We start from the raw sequence: 19,526 nt of genomic DNA, 5'->3' as shown, positions 1-19,526 counted from the left end.
GCGAGATATCAACGCTACCACCCGGCTGGAGACTCGAGAAACCGTCATCAACATTTCATCTGGTTTTGAAAACAGTCCAACACATTTTCTTTTATAAATGGGAGATTTGATGAGTAAGGTGATGTGCATTAGGGGGCGTAAGTTTTCTTCAAATCAGGAATGAATGCTTGCACCCCTGCGGACAGAGTAGTTGTCACCTTAGAAGATGGGAGTGTCCACAACATATTTATGATGAAGACGTAGAAGAAAGGGTAACAATTGGTCACTGATAATGTCTAAATAGCCAACCTCGTTCATATTCATAGCAACCTGATTGAGTTGCCCCAAACAATGGTTTGGAACAATCTTCCAAATCTCCACAGAATCACCTCCAGCCTGAAGTACATCCTCCATGCGCTGCAGTTTGAACATCTCGTTGTCACACTCAACACTCCCCATCATTTGAAAAGAGGACAAATCACCACTCCTAGGACCACACTACATGCCACCTGTTACCAACTATCCAGAGATTTTGTTTAACTCTCTGAAGACATGCAGCTTTGTATTACACTGCAACAAATGATCTTTTGTTTGGCACCTGAATGCATATGCCCAATGCATGCAGTTCCCATTGCAAGGTTCTCTCCAAAAGTGGTTGAGATGGAGCTGCGTTAATTCTTCTTCTTAGAGTGTCGATCACAACCATTTAAATGAATTGTAGTGCCTAAGCAAGTTGCACTACATGTAGGCACCCTGATGCGAAATCCTCTTACGTCACAGTGCCTGTGGAGCTGGTATAAACATGGCAGTGAAGGAGATGGACCATCATCTGCTCCGGTTCTAGGCCCTTCAGTCTGGAACAAAGCGACCACTATGATCGCAGGTTCGAATCCTGCCTCGGGCATGGATGTGTGTGATGTCCTTAGAATAGTTAGGTTTAAGTAGTTTTGAGTTCTAGGGGACTGATGACCTCAGATGTTAAGTCCCATAGTGCTCAGCGCCATTTGAACCATCATCTGCTCAACACCGCACACACAGAAGACATTTTGGTTATCACACAGTCCCCATTTTAACATAGCAGTTTTACTTCGGCCAGTGCCCAGATGAATACGATTAAGTGATCTCCATGTCAGCCATAACAATTTGTTTCCTGGGGGAAGCTCTTCTCTCGGTGGTATCCAATCTCTTTTAGCTCTTTCCTACCAGCACTGAAACCTCTCTTCCCCCTTTGATTTTATTAAGGAGGAGGTACTTGACATGAAACTTTTCCTCATGCGAAGATGTCGAGCAACAGGTTCATGCTCATGAAGTGGACGTCTGTCATCAGTGTTGACTTTGCTTCTTTTGCTGTTACTATCTGCTTGATATTGGATGGAACTGTTCCGACCAAAACGTTAATGTTATCGACTGGGGTTAATGTCAAGCATCCTGTCACCTGGTGATAAATTTGGTGAAGAGCAATATCAGTCTGTTTCGAGTAGCAAGATTGGTACCACACATGGGAAGTATATTCTCCTGCTGAATAGCTCAAGGACAGAGCCGACATCCAATGCGGGTTTGTTCGCCAACTTGTACCTTAGATGTTTTTAAGATAAGATTTCGTTTTGCCACCTTCATTGAGACACTGTCACAATGCTCCTCTAATATCAAACTATTATCAAAAATAACACCAAAGTATTTAGGGGTAGAGCTATGGCTGAGAGGAGTTCCCAGCCATGAGACCTTTCACTTGTACGGGGTCAGGGATTTTCTCTGCCTCGTGATGGCTGGGTGTTGTGTGATGTCCTTAGGTTAGTTAGGTTCAAGTAGTTCCAAGTTGTAGGCGACTGATGACCATAGATGTTAAGTCCCATAGTGCTCAGACCCACTTGAATCTTTCACTTGTAGTTAACATACATGTTACGGAGATGGAAAGCTCTGACTGCTATTTTGCTTGGTTTGGCTTCACGTTGTTGACCTCACTCTACTTTCCCACGTCATCAAGAGCAGGTGTAAGTTTCCTTCAATGCCTTCAAATTCTTTGTTTTTAGCCACCATTTTGTTTTTGTTTTGAGAGTTATCACAGAATCTTCTGTTGCTGAAAAGCTCTACAGTGATCTTCATAAAGCCGTAATCTTTGGTTGTGTTGTACATCTTTGGGAGAAATTGCCGGATCGTAGGCCACACTTAGGTCAAAAAAAGCAACACAGGCGACAAGACCTTTCTTGAAGCCGTCCTTAATACGGAGGGTAACATTCAATACCTGCCCTGTACAAGACAGCCCATGTCGAAAATCAGATTGTTCTCCTACATTCGTTGACAGCAGTAGTTCCTATTAAATCTGAAGCTGATTGTGATAACTATCAATATCTTTTTATGAACACTGTACAGTCCTCTTCTGGAGTGTTACTGCACTCTGTGCGATACACATCAGATAGGACTGATGGAAGACATGGAAAAAGTTCAAAGAAGGGCAGCTCGTTTTGTATTATAGCGAAATATAGACGAGAGTGTCGCGAATATGATACAGGAGCTGGGGTGGCAGTCATTAAAACAAAGAAGTTTTTCGTTGCAGTAGGACCTCATAACAAAATTTCAGTTACCAACTGTGGCATCACGTATCGATACCACTCCACCGGCGTCACGAAGTTGACAGTGGAATTGCAGGTATCTGTCAGATGCTGATAGTGGTTGTGTGGGATCAGGCGGACCCAATGGTGCGCGCCTGTTGAGCCATACCTCCAGAGGCTCCGTACCACCGCCGCAATATACACACATCAATAAAAGTTTTGCATCACCTCGGTTCCGAGAGTTCCGGAATCTGTACAGGCAGTTAAAACAGAGATCAACATAAACATTATTTCCGCCCTTTTTATTGCTCATGAAAACCACATGTTGCATGTTGTACCACCATACAGCAAGACCTTCAGAGGTGGTGGTCCAGATTGCTGTACGCACTGGTATCTCTGATACCCAGGAGCGCGTCCTCTTGCATTGATGCATGCCTGTACTCGTCGTGGCATTCTCTCCACAAGTTCATCAAGGCACTGTTGGTCCAGATTGTTCCACTTCTCAACGGCGTTTCGGCGTGATCCCTCAGAGTGGTTGGTGCGTCACGTCGTCCATAAACAGCCCTTTTCAATCTACCCCAGACATGTTCAATAGGGTTCATGTCCGCAGAACATGCTGGCCACTCTAGTCGAGCGATGTTGTTATCCTGAAGGAAATCATTCACGAAGCGGGCGCGAATTGTCAAATGGTTCAAATGGCTCTGAGCACTATGGGACTTAACATCTGAGGTCATCAGTCCCCTAGAACTTAGAACTACTTAAACCTAACTAACCTAAGGACATCACACACATCCATGCCCGAGGCAGGATTCGAACCTGCGACTGTAGCAGTCGCGCGGATCCGGACTGAAGCGCCTAGAACCGCTTGGCCACCGCGGCCGGCCGTGAATTGTCGTCCATGAAGACGAATGCCTCGCGAATGTGCTGTCGATATGGTTGCACTATCGGTCGGAGGATGGCATTCACCTACAACCGTTACGGCGCCTTCCATGACCACCAGCGGCGTACGTCGGCCCCACATAAAGCCACCCAAAACATCAGGGAAACCTCCACCTTGCTGCACTCGCTGGACAATTTGTCTAAGGTGTTCTGCCTGACCGGGTTGTCTCCAAACATGCCTCCGACCATTGTCTGGTTGAAGGCATATGCGACATTCATCGGTGAAGAGATCGTGATGATAATCCTGAGCGGTCCTGGACTCCGCCATGGACGTCGGGAATGAAGATGCGCATCATGCAGCCTTTTGCGCACGGTTTGAGTCGTAACACGACGTCCTGTGGCTGTACGAAAAGCATTATTCAACATGGGGGCGTTGCTGTCAGGATTCCTCCGAGCCATAATCCATACGTAGCGGTCATCCACTGCAGTAGTAGCCCTCGGGCAGCCTGAGCGAGGCATCTCATCGACAGTTTATGTGTCTTTGTATTTTCTTCATGTCTGAACAACATCGCTTTAGTTCACTCCGTAATGCCTGGACCCTTGTTGAGAGCCCTTCCTAGCACAAAGTAACAATGCGGACTCGAGCGAACCGCGGTATTGACCGTATTGGTTGAACTACAGACGACACGAGCCGTGTACCTCCTTCCTGGTGGAATGACTGGAACTGATCGGCTGTCGGACCCCCTCCGTCTAACAGGCGCTGCTCATGCATGGATGTTTATATCTTTGGGCGGATTTAGTAACATCTCTGAAGAGTCAAAGGGACTGTGTCTGTGATACAATATCCACAGCCAATGTCTGTCTTCAGGTTTCTGGGAACCGGGGTGATGCCAAACTGTTTTTGATGCGTGTAGAATGGCCGGCGGCAGCCGCGCTGCCCATTTGCACTTGGAGCCTCTTCGCTACATCCTCGTTCGTGCTTAGTAACATTGAGCGTCCTCAGTGTTGACATTGTGGTAGCTGAACTCTGTTTCATCCTGGAATATTGTAGTGAGGCCTCATTCACTTAGAGGAATACAAGTTTAGTAAACCTATTGTTTGTTATGATAATCTGATCGCTAATCATTTCTGCTCCTTTCCAGTTTCCCTTTGACGACAGTTGCCACACCTTTCTGTAGCGCACCTCTGCTTACCGTTGTGTACAGAGGCGTACACAACACCAACTTTCTCCTCCAAATGCGAAAATATTTTTTGGCGCTCAGCTACGTATGGAAAAATGATCATTGCAATAAAATAAGAGAAATCAGAGGTCCCATGGCAAGTTTTAAGTTTTCGTTTTTTCCGTACGCTTTTCGAGAGTGTAACGATAGAGAAATAGTTTGGTGGTTCGATGAACTCTCTCCCAGGCACTTAATTGAGAATTGCAGAGTAGCCGCGTATATGTAGATATAGAGCGTGATTATAATTCATACTACTCTGTCTGTAGCCTTTTGGTACGAGAAATGATATCTTCTTCCATAAATGTAACTATTTTCCGTAGGTGATACAGTCGTTTTGCCTCCAGCCCACGGCCATTATACACACGTACATTAAGTGGATATCATCCATCTCTTGATTTGAAAAAGTGTGTGGTGCCACGGTAGCCCTTCGAAGCACTACAGGTGCACACTGCGTTTTCCGTTCGCTGGTGCCTGGTACCTGGAACAGAAGGTGAGGTTTATGATGCAGCCTTACTGGTCCCATATTGCTGGTAAGAGCTATGATTGGTCGCTTCACAGTCAATATTCGCTTCGTAAGAGTGAAAGTAACGTGAGCTACTAAACGGCAGTGGTGTGCAGCAGTGAAGCTGCAAGGTGAACGTAGCCTTAAGCATTAGCAGTGATGCAACAGATGCATGTCCGCACTTGTGCATACATCTGTCGGGGAAAGCATTGGTTTCCGGATCTAAGTATAGCAGGACTATTTGCTTGTTTCATTATCCCCTAATCATCCCTTTCGCGTGTAGTGAAACTTCTTGGGTGTACATTTGATGAAACCTTGAGTTGAAAGAAGGATATTACTGAGCTTATCAAACAATTACGTTCAGCTACTTTTGCTCTTCGTATAGCTGCTAATTCTGGAAACAACCGTGTCAGCCTCCTGACATATTTTACATATTTCCAGTCAATAATGTCGTACAGAATAATTTTCTGGGGTAATTCATCACTCAGAAAGAAAACGTTGATTGTACAAAAACAAGCAGTAAAAATAGTATGTGGTGTTCATCCACGGACGTCACGCAGGTACCTCTTCAAGAAGCTAGCCATTTTAAGTGCGCCGTCACAATACATGCGATATTCGCTAATGAAATTCGTAATTAATAATCCATCATAATTTGAGAAGAACAGCGATGTACGTATCTACAGCACTAGCGGGAAAAAATGATTTTATCAACCACTCTTAAAGCGTCAGTAGCTCAGAGAGGAGTTCTACATGCAACAATAAAAATGTATGATCATTTTCCCACTAAATGTATGACAGGTAGCGCGAATCAAGTTTTAAATCTGATTTAAATTCATTTCTCCTATACAACTCCTTCTATTCCATTGAGCAATTTCTACTTAAAAACTGCTAGCCAGTTTAAAAAATGCAGTGAAAAAAGTTAAATGTAGTTGCATGAGTAGAACTAAAGATATTAATGTGTCATTGATATTAACACTAATCAGGTATACACATCCTGTAAACTGACTTGTTCCACATCACTTCGGTGCAAGAACCGTTCAAATGTTCTGTGAAACATGTAACTAGCTAACACCATGCAAGTTCGCGAATTTGAGACGTGGGGAACCTTTGTGTTGCGCAGAATGAGGTGTGCGACTCGGACAGCCTGGGGACGTCGGACCAGCGGTCCTGGGTTCGGCTGCTGGTGCGCGCCATGGACGCGGGCGACGCGGCCCAGCTGCGCCGCCTGCTCGCCACGGAGTGCGCCGCGGGGCCGGACGCCGTGCTCTCCCCAGACGGCGACACGGCGCTCATGCACGCCTGCCGGCTCGACCCGGATGCCGTCGACGCAGGGGAGGTATGTTGCCATTCTCATTCTCACGTAATGGTCCCATATAATCACTGTCACAGTCCCATATAATCACTGCCACAGCCCCACAAAATCACCGTCACAGTCACATATAGTCGTTGTCGGTCCCATATAATCACTGTCACAGTGCCATATAATCACTGTCACAGTCCCATATAATCACCGCCACAGCCCCATATAATCACCGTCACAGTCACATATAGTCATTGTCAGTCCCATATAATCACTGTCACAGTCCCATAAAATCACTGTTACAATGCCATATAATCACTGTCACAGTCCCATATAATCACTGCCACAGCCCCATATAATCACCGTCACAGTCACATATAGTCATTGTCAGTCCCATATAATCACTGTCACAGTCCCATAAAATCACTGTCACAGTGCCATATAATCACCGTCACAGTCACATATAGTCATTGTCAGTCCCATATAATCACTGTCACAGTCCCATAAAATCACTGTCACAGTGCCATATAACCACTGTCACAGTCCCATATAATCACTGTCATGGTCTCATATAATCACTGTCACAGTCCCATATAATCACTGTCAGTGCCATATAATCACTGTCACAGTCCCATATAATAACTGCCACAGCCTCATATAATCATTCTCACAGTCACATATAGTCATTGTCAGTCCCATACAATCACTGTCGCAGTCCCATATAATCACTGTCATAGTATCTTATAATCGCTGTCACAGTCCCATAAAATCACTGTCACAGTGCCATATAATCACTGTCACAGTCCCATATAATCACTGCCACAGTCACATATAATCACTGCCACAGTCACATATAGTGATTGTCAGTCCCATATAATCACTGTCACAGTCCCATATTATCACTGTCATGGTATTTTACAATCACTGTCACAGTCCCATAAAATCACTGTCACAGTGCCATATAATCATGTCATGGTCTCATATAATCACTGCCACAATGCCATATAATCATGTCATGGTCTCATATAATCACTGCCACAATGCCATATAACCACTGTCATGGTCCCATATAATTACTGCCACAGACCCATATAATCACTGTCACAGTCCCATATAATCACTGTCATAGTATTTTATAATCACTGTCACAGTCCCATATAATCACTGTCATAGTGTCTTCTAATCACTGTCACAGTCCCATAAAATCACTGTCACAGTGCCATATAATCACTGCCATGGTTTCACATAATCACTGCGACAGTGCCATATAATCATTACCACAGTCTCGTATAACCACTGTTCCCATAACGAACTCAGATGCTTACCACTGTCATCAACCCTAGAACCTTAGACAGTAGATGACACACATTGCACATGACGTCATTACCTTGAAACCAATATCTCGATCAGCGAACTAGGGACAGCAACCACTTGCAGGCGACTCCTGGAATACTGTTCAATTTATCTTAATTGTCGTGTTTCCAGTAAAGTTTCTTTAATGCAGTGATGAAGTCTTGTGGACTGTCAGGTTGCGCCGAAATTTTTATTCATATATTTAATTAAACTGATCTTATTAGGGTGATCAGGCCCTTTCTTACACCGAACCAGCATTTCAAACGTACAGTGTCTATTGCATCATAGTTACCTGAGAAATGTTTCAATATGACAACCAATATTAAAATGATATTAGTATTGAAGTGACAGTGAGAGAAAATTATACTGACTATGAACAAAAATAGTTAACAGTGGCATTACTTGGACTACTGGAGCTGCAGCCACTGATAGTGCTAAGAGTAATAATAATAATGACAATAACTGTGATATTAATAACAGTGATAATAGTGGCAGATATAAGAAGGCTTTATAGGTCTACGAAATAGATGTTTTCTGAAATGGCGAGTTCTGGGAAAAAGAAATTTAAGGAGACTACATATGCTAAGAAGACTGAGAAATGACGGAGGTCAGGTTGGAAAGGGAAATATGAGTAACGAGTCCGTGCAGGGGCAATAGTAATGTTATTGTTGCTTTAGTAGATATTACCCATCTTCTGAAGTTGTAGATGTTATTTTGTTCTCTGATATAAAGCTGGAAGTTGTTCCAGAATCGGATTCCAGCTACTGAGAAGGTCTTCGAGAAAGTGGCTGAATAATGGGGTGGGGCAGAAAGAATTTTGCAGTGCTGATAACAGGTATTTCTGCCATGTTGTCCAGACAAGAGCGTTAAGGTCAAGGATAGATATGACAGACAGTGTACGTTGATAAGATGGTAGAGAAGACAAGGGAATGGAAAACACTGTGCTTTTCTGTACACAGCCATGACAGCTGTGCACAAGTTGGTGAAACGTGATAAAAGAGTCGAACTTCACAGGTACAACGAACACAGACATTCAAAATCAGTTCCACGCACCCTGAGCTTGCCTGAGAGAAGCCATGAAGCATAACATCGCTGTAAGCAATAATTGTAAGCATAGCTGTTTGTAGAAATTTCTTTTTCAGGTCAAGATGGGAGAGTTGTAGAACATGGCGAGATGCTGATGCCTTCTTGCACATTGCAATTACGTGCTGAGTCCAATTTAGATTTTTCTAGACTCTTTGCTGAAGGAGAAAAGTTGATATTTGTCCCATAAGAGCTCAGAATGATCAACCAAGGATGAGTTGAGCTTTAACCTTACATATCCTGCCCATTTTAATGTGCACACAGAGTGATAATGAGATTCTCCGTAACTTCAGGTTTCTACATGTTGCACTTGGGTAAAACTGGAGGTCATCAGCGCATATTTGGTATTTGCAACAGGACATGAGTGATGACACGTCATTTACGTACTACGAAAAGAGAAAAGAGATGAAGTCTAAGAAGCACGTGATAGTTGTCTGTTGTGCGTCCGTGGCAAGATTCAAGCTCACTGTTACCTATATTAAGGCAGATGTTGTGCGGCGATGTTTACACGAACCTTATTGGTATTTGTCTAATAGGCTGTGTGTAGTTAGGTAATTTTCTAACAGGTCGTGAGCTGTATATTCTAAGGTCTTGGATAGTGCAGCGAGAATGCAAATACGGCGATAATCAAAGGTGCTATGGCAGCGTCCTTTTAAGGTAAGGGCTTAACTAGTCCCAGCTTCCACGCCTCCAGGAAAACATTTATAGTTAAGGAGTGGTTGAAGATGTCTGTGGCAGTAGTGGGTCAGCAATAAGCTTCATTATTTGGAACATGACGCCATCATGTCCAGTAGACACGATATGTGAAGGGAAGTAAGTTCCATAGATAAAGCTGTTGTACATCACACAAAAAACAATTACGAGCACGTGTTCCGAGAGTAAGTCAGTGAATTTACAGGCTGCAGCTAATGAGTGATATCGTTACGAGGTGAAGTTATCTCGTAAAAGTTCGTAGATCTTCAGCTCTACAACTTGATGGATGACATATTTTGAGAGGACAGACTGTTAATATCGGACTCACTACAAGAGTTTTCTCTACATCCAGACCGTCCCACCACAGAAAAACTGGAAATGATTACTGGGAATCAAGTCAGTGATCTTGTCGTTACTAATGAAAAACAAAAACTGTAGAGTCTTGTACCACAGGAAGCAAGGGAGAGGACGTTGTTATGGATGGCCAGTACCCTCTTTCTACAACACAAATGCACACATGTATTAATGCGGTTCTTCATTTACTTGAACTTTAAGTTTTACTTAACTGTAATAGAGTCCATGTTCTATGGTTCAAGCTCATCAGTAAAAGTCTTCTTGCTCACAGTATCGGTAATCTGGCTATTGTCATAATTCTGGTCGCAATGTACTGTCATAGCGAGAGACCCACTCTGCAAGGGGACTGACAGATGCCAAACTGGAGAGCGAGTTAGTGAGTGAGTCAGGGGTCAGCGGCGGTGGTCTTAATAATTGCTGTCGAGAGGACGTTGTCGGCATGTTGCTTGTCGGTGTGTCTCTGGCCTCCCTCGTGATGGGTGCACTTGACCCAGCGCCTACTGTCGATCTTCGTGCTACATCTTTGCCGACCGGTGTGCTGACGACAGTTTACGCCAGCACAAAAACCATTAGATCACATGATCAGATCTACCTTTTTTACAGTAACATTGCCTTTTACTGTTGTGACAGAGACCTAAAAACACCTGTATCAGACCAAAAAAGCGTGTGATGACTACCGGAGAAGAGATACTTTGACAGCTGAGGAAATTATATTATAAGTAAAATCTGTTGACATAGACCGGGTCAAAGAATCATCATTATCATCAATTACTGAAACAGCAGGCGAGGAATCAACAGACACAGCTATGGATAATAACGACACCACTGGGTAAGGCAGTTTTACAGATAGTGCCAACCAAGGTGAGATATATCGTATGTTCTGGTTTTGTTCTTCACTCACGAGAAGAAAATGGCGAGAGCAATTACATGATTTCCCAGAAACTTCGCACAATGGAAGATCAGTCAAAATAAGCCAACACATGTCTCGGCTTATTCGTAGATACTCGACTGTTCCTGAGAAAACGACAGTTAAAGTTTTCAACCTATGCGATGGCACAGTGGCTTCACACTTTTGTGCTCCGATTCGATGCCAGATTGTTATTTTTATTTTTACTTTCCATCTCTGTACTGACGTCTGTAGAAGAATACTGTATGTTTGTTTTCCAGTGTATACTGAAATAACGTCCTGGCGTATGAATAGTGAATGGATAAGAAAACAGTAAATGGACAGAAAAGTAATTGTTTACAGTGAAATTCCTCTAGTGTATCTTGATTCATCTTCCAAAGGAATGTACCAAATCTTCCTGAAGAATAAACATGGGAATAAATATATGAATTAAGAATTGATATAAGAGTGAAATATAAGAATGTGATAATTTTAATAGATTGTAAACCCTGAAAATTCCATACACACACATAATATATGCTACATGTTTGACGCTTATTGTGGAACCCAGTGGTAATTTTACAACCAATATAATGTCCTTGCATCCCCTAACTTAATAAGAAACATTCGTTTAGTAACCTTCTATGGACATGGATAGCTAAACGAAAGAAGTGAAATAAATTAAAACAATTTCGAACCCAGGATGTAAAACTGAGAGGCCACGACACTGGCCACGGTTCCACCGGTCGAGCTGAGCTTATTGCGCGCTAAAAGGGCGTGAAACATACGTCGAAAACTTTGATGGCCGTTTTCTCAGAGGCAGGCGAGTATCTACAGATAAGCTGAGACATGCGTTCACTTATTTTGACTCCTTTTGCACGGAGCGAAGTTTTCGGGAAATCGGGTTATTTCACTTGCCGTGTTCTCCTTGTCAGTGACGCTCAGATACATGTAGCGTGTGACTGCGTTGCGCTGGTGAGTGTACTCAAATGTCTCTAAGGGACCAAACTGCTTAGGTCATCGATCCCTAGACTTACACACTACTTAAACTAACTTATGCTAAGAACAACACACACAGCCATGCCCGAGGGAGGACTCGGCGGGACCAGCCGCACAATCCGTGACGCGACGCCTCAAAGCTCCGCACGGCGGTGAGAATACTGGATGGTATGCTGTTGCTGTCTCCGCTCCCTGGTTTTCTGGCATAAACATGATGGTGCAGCCATCCTGGGCAGGTAACCAGATCACTTTGCCTGGTAATAACAAAGCGTATATCATCGCTGTTTTGAAATATCATTAGATGACATCCGGCCCGTGTACGAAAAGAGGCCTGATACACATCCATGTGGGTGTACGAATAGACTTCTGTGGTTCCAAGGGAGGGAGGAATAATTGTGTACATAGTTGCATTTACTAGCCAAGTTGTATGGGACTATGAAAAGTGTTGAGAGGTGATTGAAACGCCCGCTAAACCCACAGGGCAGAACAGGTGCTTACGATTGTGGAAAGGGCCAAATAAGGTGTTGGACCGGTTCACTCAAAATTGTAATTTATTGTCATTTAATAGCATCTTTAAACCTAAACGGCACATAGCCGAACCTTTAGAACTACGAGTTTCAAAAAGGCAATTATTTCACGGCTGAAGGCCTCCAAACAAGTAATCTTAAAAGTCAACAAAATAAAAATGCAGTTAAAATAGCAAATAAAATAATTAAAACACATATGGTATCACAGCTAGGCTGGAAAGCCACAAGGCAAAGTAGATAGAACATACACATGCAAAGTGCAATACAAGCGGCTGAGGGCCACAATTAAATTTGAAAATTTTGTACTTCCATAATCTTTTAAGGCAGAAGGCCGCAATGTTTTGCTTAAAGGGTAATTTCAAGTATAAGGTTTTAAAGGCGTAAGGCCCACAATTGATTTTCCAAAATTCAAAATAGATAAAGTCCAGTAAAAACAAGAATTTTTAAATCATTGGCTAAGATAGATTATAAACAGACAATTAAAAACTGGTGAGAAGGACAATAAAGAAAACGGCACTCAGAAGCCTCCAGGGAGGTCGGTCTGCCCTCGTTCACTTGGGTGACAGAGGTGGTGAGCCCAACTACACTTGATCCGTCAGAATCCAACCAGGGGACAGCCACGGACCGACCGACACAACGACTTGCTTGCCACCAATCAGTACATGAGAACTCAAACATCAAAGGTTACAAACGTGGTTATCCACAATGAATTATGTGTTAGCTGTCAAAACTACACACCATGTGGGACAGCAACAACAGGTGAGGAAAGGACGCTGCCGGAAATAACGTCATTGGCCAGGGCAGGTAACCAGAACACTAACGGCCACAAGGAAGAAAATTCCGCTGGTGCACTTCAATTGTACAGAAGCAATATAGTTAACTCCACTGCATGGCAGCTCGGTGTTGCTCACAGGAAAACCTCCCCAACAGCGAACCACCGAAACGATCCACACAACATGAATGGACGTGGCTTGGGTACTTGAAACCACTACTCAACCTTGACGACGTCCTGGGTCGGTGAACCACGAAGCTCGTAGCGATCGGACAGCTCCACACACGCTTCGACATTGCGCAGGGACCAGCAGCGGCCCCAGCCGACTGCACCGCGCGGAGATAACTTCCCTGGTCCACACCAACCAACCGACTCCACAGAACGCTGACAACATCTAAAATAATCGTCAGTGGAAATAACGCCAACTACACACACAACGTGACAAACACTTGCACGAAGACCTGAACGATACCCAACAGTAACTAAGCACGCACGAAGACAAATTGGGAGTCGATGCACGCACACACAGCCAGCTCATGAACGATCGAAGAGCCAAAACGCGTCGTCCGGTAGGAAGACCGACCGATGATCCACCAAGATCGTGGCCCGGATCAAGTGATGCGTGGCGGCAATTGTAGGGTGAGCCATGCGACGCAGACCTGACTGCTGTTGCAACCCGACTAGTGCCGCCTCCCCAACTGGCAGGTCCGGACTGCGCTCCAGACGCGTTCCAACTGACTGGCAGCCCGAACTCGCGACCCGAACTGGCTTACGAGCGACAACAACCGGGAAGTAATAGCAGTCGAGCAAAGATACTACGAGAGGGGATATATCGATACGCGCCCACTACCGCCGGTCACGGTCAGGCCAAGCAGCAGCTCAGTGACACGAGTAATTAAAATTAACGCAGTGAGGTGGAAGTACGTTAAAACCAGAGTGTGAAACACATGATGGCGGGAACATGAGCCACGCACGGCCCAGTCATCACTTCAACTAGGGTCGGAAGATATGCGCAGCTATGCAGGCAAGTAGGTCTAGGTTGGAGCTACTCTGCTTAGGCGGCAGAACTAGGATGCAGTGGAGAGTGTCCATAAACCGACACTATTCCTCAGCCATTTTTCTCCATGAGTGATTCTATTTATGACGGGAAGGCATGGGAAAGAATGTGTTTTGATGTCAAAAATACACTTACATTAAAATGTGGGTGGCCTCCTGCTTAACCTAGGGATTTCCACGTGACAGACAGTGTGAAGGAACCTGCCATCTCAGCAGCCAGAGCACGCGTTTTGCTGGTGGGACAGCTCCACGCACTTCAGGCAGGATAGCGACCGTGGCGCCGGGCCGTTGCACATAGTTGGTCTTGCCTGTGCTCTTGCCCTTCCTTCCTAAAGTCACCTCCGTAACTGTGAAGTGATGCTGTGGACAACATTTAAGTCCCGGCTAATGTTACACAGATTGTTTGAATGTGGATAACTTCATACTTAATGTAAGGAGTCCCACATGCCATAAAGCCCACCACTCGAGCGGTTGTTGCGCTGGTGGGGCGGCTCCACGCACTTCAGGAAGGATAGCAACCCTGGCGTAGGGTCGTTCCGCATTGTCAGTCTTGCCAATCCTCCCGCCCTTTCTTGCTAGAATCATCTCCACAGCCGTGAAGTGATGCTGTCACCAACATTTAATTCAAATGGTTCAAATGGCTCTGAGCACTATGCGACTTAACTTCTGAGGTCATCAGTCGCCTAGAACTTAGAATTAATTCGGATACTTAGGGGTACAATAAGTGCAGAAGTACCACAGCTCTAACAGCTAAAAATTATAAAAATGTTATATCATTCTAGAGCCCGTCACAGTCACTTGTGTGTCAAACTCTGAATTTCTGTCCAATGAATGTCTTAAGGTTAACAAATGTAAAGACTTCAGGAACACGAGTCACAGAAGAGACAATACCTTCTGACAGACAATTACAACCGTCAGACACACAAGATTCATACCGTTCGTTTGCCTAAAGCTAAGCATTTTTTTTGAAAAAATGCACTGTAAGACAAAAACAAAAACGTACCATGGATGAATGGGACGGAAATCGGTAGATGCGATGTTCATGAACAGGCAAACAAATGATTACAACTACAGAAAATAATTGATGATTTATTCAAGAGAAAGAGCTTCACAAACTGAGCAAGTCAACAACGCGTTGGTCTATCTCAGGTCATTTTTCAAGCAGTTACTCGGCTTGTAACTGATTGTTAGAATTGTTGGATGCCCTCCTGAGGGCTACTGTACCAAATTCTCTCTAGATGACGTGTTAGATTGTTAAAACCCAACGCTGGTTGGAGGGCCCTGCCCATAATGCTCCAAACGTTCTCAGTTAGGAAGAGCTACGGACTCCTCGGTAACCAAAATAGGTTTTGGCAAGCATGAAGACAAGCAGTAGAAACTCTCGCCATCTATGGCCGTACTGTATGTTCCTGAAATGTAAGCCCACGATTGCTGGCCCTGGAGGCCATGAAAACCTAGCGTAGAATATCGTCGACGTGTCGGCGGCCTGTAAGGGTGCAACGGATGACGACGAAAGAGGTCGTACCATGAAAAGAAATGGGAAGATCGCACCTGGCTGTCGGGCCGTATGACGGACGACAGTCGGGTTCCTGGAGCCCTTCTACCATCTCGAGATTGTGGCGATTTACCGCGCAAGCCGAATAGGGAGATAGAAGTCGACCAACGCGTAATTCACTTATTAGTTTGTGAAGCTCTTTCTCAAATAAATCATCCACTTTTTCCAAAATTGTAATCGTCTGTTTGCCTGTACGTGTACATCACATATACCGATTTCAGTTCCATACGAAACTAAGGACGAAGGTATGTTTGGCCTCTTCATCACTACACTTTATCCAATAATTGCTCCTCTCACCTTAGTCCACGGTAAACAAAGAACAGGGCATAAACTTACACCTTTACATCTCTGAAGCGCCGACTCGCTCAGCACAGACTATACCAGATAAACATATTGATTACCTTCTCTATCACGACAATTCCCACCACTACTTTCATATTCCAAGTCCTCAAACTCTGAAAGCCATCTAAATCATCTTTCAACTGACCAGCAAGAATATTTTGATGTAAATGTGACAGTAGCTTCAAAAGCCAAATGCTAATCATTTCAGCAGGATTGTAAGAATAGCACAGAAAATGATTTTTTTAACAACGTAATTTCAAATGAACATGCAAGACTGCAAAAACTAGAATGATTAATAGTTTGCATCATGAGAATATCATGTTTCACTCTGTCTTGTGATGCTCAGACACATATGCAGACCCTCAATCATCAACCTTCCCAACTGTTTGCTTTAATTTTTTCCCTATACTTCGATATTTCCGTCTCCGAAATAATCTTTAACTCCCAAAAATTTTTCTTTAAGCCCTTTAGTAATGCCGTATGAGTTTAAATTTGTTCTGGAATAACAACTTCCTAGCTAGTCATTCCTTCAGTTGTCTCTGACAGATCTGTCTCAGTCTTTTCACATTCCTCCCGTAAGTTTTTACATCGTTTTGCAACAGATTAGTCTGTTCATTAACAGCTTCTTGAAATCTATTCTCATCTTCCTCGACAGTGGCAAATTTACCTTCAATAGCGGAAATTACATCATCAAACTGCATATGCAACCCTTCCCTTAGCTTATACTCAGTACATCAAATTTCTGTGCAACTTTCTCACTAATGGGCTCACATTTTTTCTTACTTATGTATCTACCCTGTTATGCAGCAATATTTGCCTCTGAACGCTCATATAACTCCCTAGCACTAGTTTCTATTTTCTCTCACAGTTACTCAGTTCCTTGTCACTGATCCCCAGTTCCTCATCAAGTACCTTCACACTAGCCTCCAATCTCCCACTAAGTCTTTTAAGTTCTTTAGAATTATCCTTTAAATCAACTGTTAGTTTCTCATTCTGTTCTTTTGCACTACTCTTATATTCCTTAATTCTCTGAATAATTCAAATAATAAACCATTCATATTATGACCACAAATACAGTATTTACTAATGGTGCAGAAAGATTATGCAGTTCATTCATATCCTGAAAGGCACAAAGGTTATGCAGTTCATTTAGAACCTGAAAAAGTAAAAGTGGAAGAAACACCTGCTGAACCATCACTAATACTAGCAGACTCAGGTGACCAAACCACTTAAGAGACGACTTCTTCATTCATGACAATGATACAGGTTCCTAACTTTCAACTAAATCATAATGTTCCTTCACCCTAGATTCTTCCAGTTTCTACTTTTTTTTAAAGTGTGTCTTTCTGGTCTCCCATTGACTGCAGGCTTCTCTATCGAGCACTGAATTGTAACACCATCAAGAGTCAAGTAGTGCTGTCGAAGTGACCCCTCATGATACCAAGTTAACCAAATGTTTTCACAAGTCCCACTCTTCTTATACAAATGAAAAAAAAAGAAAGAAATCCACAATGCCTCCAATAGCTCACCACAAAGCACTTAATTATCAAGACAAAGAAGACTCTGGTTCAAACTTTCCTCTCAATGTCATACACTAGCATCAGAATGAGAAAAGCAGCTGAAAATACATGACATGAAGAATATTTGAAACTGAATAAATTACTACAGCAGAAATTAAATATTTGGAATTATACTGTAAAATTTTCTTGAAAAGCACTGCCTGGATATCCCCATACATTCAAACAGTATCAACATTACTTCAGATCCTGATACAGATGCTAAATTGTAATGTCCCAATACCTTTTTTTCAAATAAACAAGTAAATAAATAAATCAGATAAATTACGCTGTACTTAACCTGTTTATTATTCTTTCATCATCCAGAAATGCCTCCTCAACCAGCTCTATATGGCCACTACTTCACTATAAATTACCAAAATGGGGAAGGAGTAGTGGCAAGTTCACACTTAAAATCACAAAATTTAATCCTCCATAAAATTACATTACAGATTGCTGTATTCTCCAAAGATAAAAGATGAGGTTGACTGTCTACTTATATTTAAACAAAAGAAAATTGTAATCATATCCCGATTTCACCTGTTTTTGCTATCTGTCTACACTGTATCTCTTTATTTGCCAGCATAACATCAATAAACGATCACAAACTGCTTGCATTCTCTATTCAGACCAAACATAAAAGTCAAATTGGTCTTATTGAACTTCACCCATATGATGTAGTAAATCTCATCAAAAGCAACTCCAAAGTATAGATAAGGATGTAGCTTCTCAGTAGGTTAAGCGTCAAACATGAATGTAAGTGCAGTTGTTCGAATTAAATTAAATAATTTGAGGTTAAAAGAAATCAGCACCCATAAGAAAGATTAATTCTGTAAAATCTCCCCCTTAAATTTTAATATGCAAACTGATATGGTAAACATTAGAGGCAATAGATTGTACTAATAGTGAATCAGAAAGTTCACAAGAAAGTAATATCCTGGAATGGTATGCCAAAAATGAAAGTCTTTACAGCAGTTCTCCATAGAAAATATTAAAGTATCATCTACATCTACATCTACATCTACATTTATACTCCGCAAGCCACCCAACGTTGTGTGGCGGAGGGCACTATACGTGCCACTGTCATTACCTCCCTTTTCTGTTCCAGTCGCGTGTGGTTCGCGGGAAGAACGACTGTCTGAAAGCCTCCGTGCGCGCTCTAATCTCTCTAATTTTACATTCGTGATCTCCTCGGGAGGTATAAGTAGGGGGAAGCAATATATTCGATACCTCATCCAGAAACGCACCCTCTCGAAACCTGGCGAGCAAGCTACACCGCGATGCAGAGCGCCTCTCTTGCAGAGTCTGCCACTTGAGTTTATTAAACATCTCCGTAACGCTATCACGGTTACCAAATAACCCTGTGACGAAACGCGCCGCTCTTCTTTGGATCTTCTCTATCTCCTCCGTCAGACCGATCTGGTACGGATCCCACACTGATGAGCAATCCTCAAGTATAGGTCGAACGAGTGTTTTGTAAGCCACCTCCTTTGTTGATGGACTACATTTTCTAAGCAGTCTCCCAATGAATCTCAACCTGGTACCCGCCTTACCAACAATTAATTTTATATGATCATTCCACTTCAAATCGTTAGAGATACAGTCTCAGATAATGGCAGATGTCGCCAAAAATTGAAAATGTGTATGAAAAAGCATAAATTAATCTCACAAGTAGTGACAAAAAGCACACATACTTTAATGATATGCAGATTCTATATTTCTTAATGGTCAATAGAACAAACTTAGAAACTAAATTCGACTTGTAAAATAAATAAAAACTAATCACACAACACACATTATCATAAATTCAATGCATATCTAATATTTGTAAGCAGCATATGAGACTACTGGTTCATGAGTGCGCCTAGTCATTTAAACATGTGGAAGCATGTGAAAGCATTCTGCTTGTAGTGACCACCTA

At 43.0% G+C, this 19,526-nt stretch overlaps 1 protein-coding gene and 1 long non-coding RNA gene across 2 annotated transcripts in view; both read left to right on the top strand.

Moving 5' to 3' along the window:
* LOC124544695 overlaps positions 1 to 6,316 on the top strand; it is a 70,297-nt gene extending 63,981 nt beyond the window's left edge. The window contains exon 3 of the long non-coding RNA XR_006967556.1: positions 6,250 to 6,316. This is a non-coding gene — a long non-coding RNA (uncharacterized LOC124544695). The remainder of the gene's footprint in view (positions 1 to 6,249) is intronic.
* A 5-nt stretch (positions 6,317 to 6,321) lies between these two features.
* LOC124545598 (transient receptor potential channel pyrexia-like) overlaps positions 6,322 to 19,526 on the top strand; it is a 148,966-nt gene continuing 135,761 nt past the window's right edge. The window contains exon 1 of the mRNA XM_047124546.1: positions 6,322 to 6,465. Within this exon, the coding sequence (XP_046980502.1) occupies positions 6,322 to 6,465 (144 nt within the window). The remainder of the gene's footprint in view (positions 6,466 to 19,526) is intronic.

The sequence above is a fragment of the Schistocerca americana genome, chromosome 8, assembly GCF_021461395.2.
Source record: "Schistocerca americana isolate TAMUIC-IGC-003095 chromosome 8, iqSchAmer2.1, whole genome shotgun sequence".
NCBI lineage: Eukaryota > Metazoa > Arthropoda > Insecta > Orthoptera > Acrididae > Schistocerca > Schistocerca americana.
The sequence above is the reverse complement of the archived record's forward strand: the minus strand, read 5'-3'. Positions and strand labels throughout refer to the sequence as shown.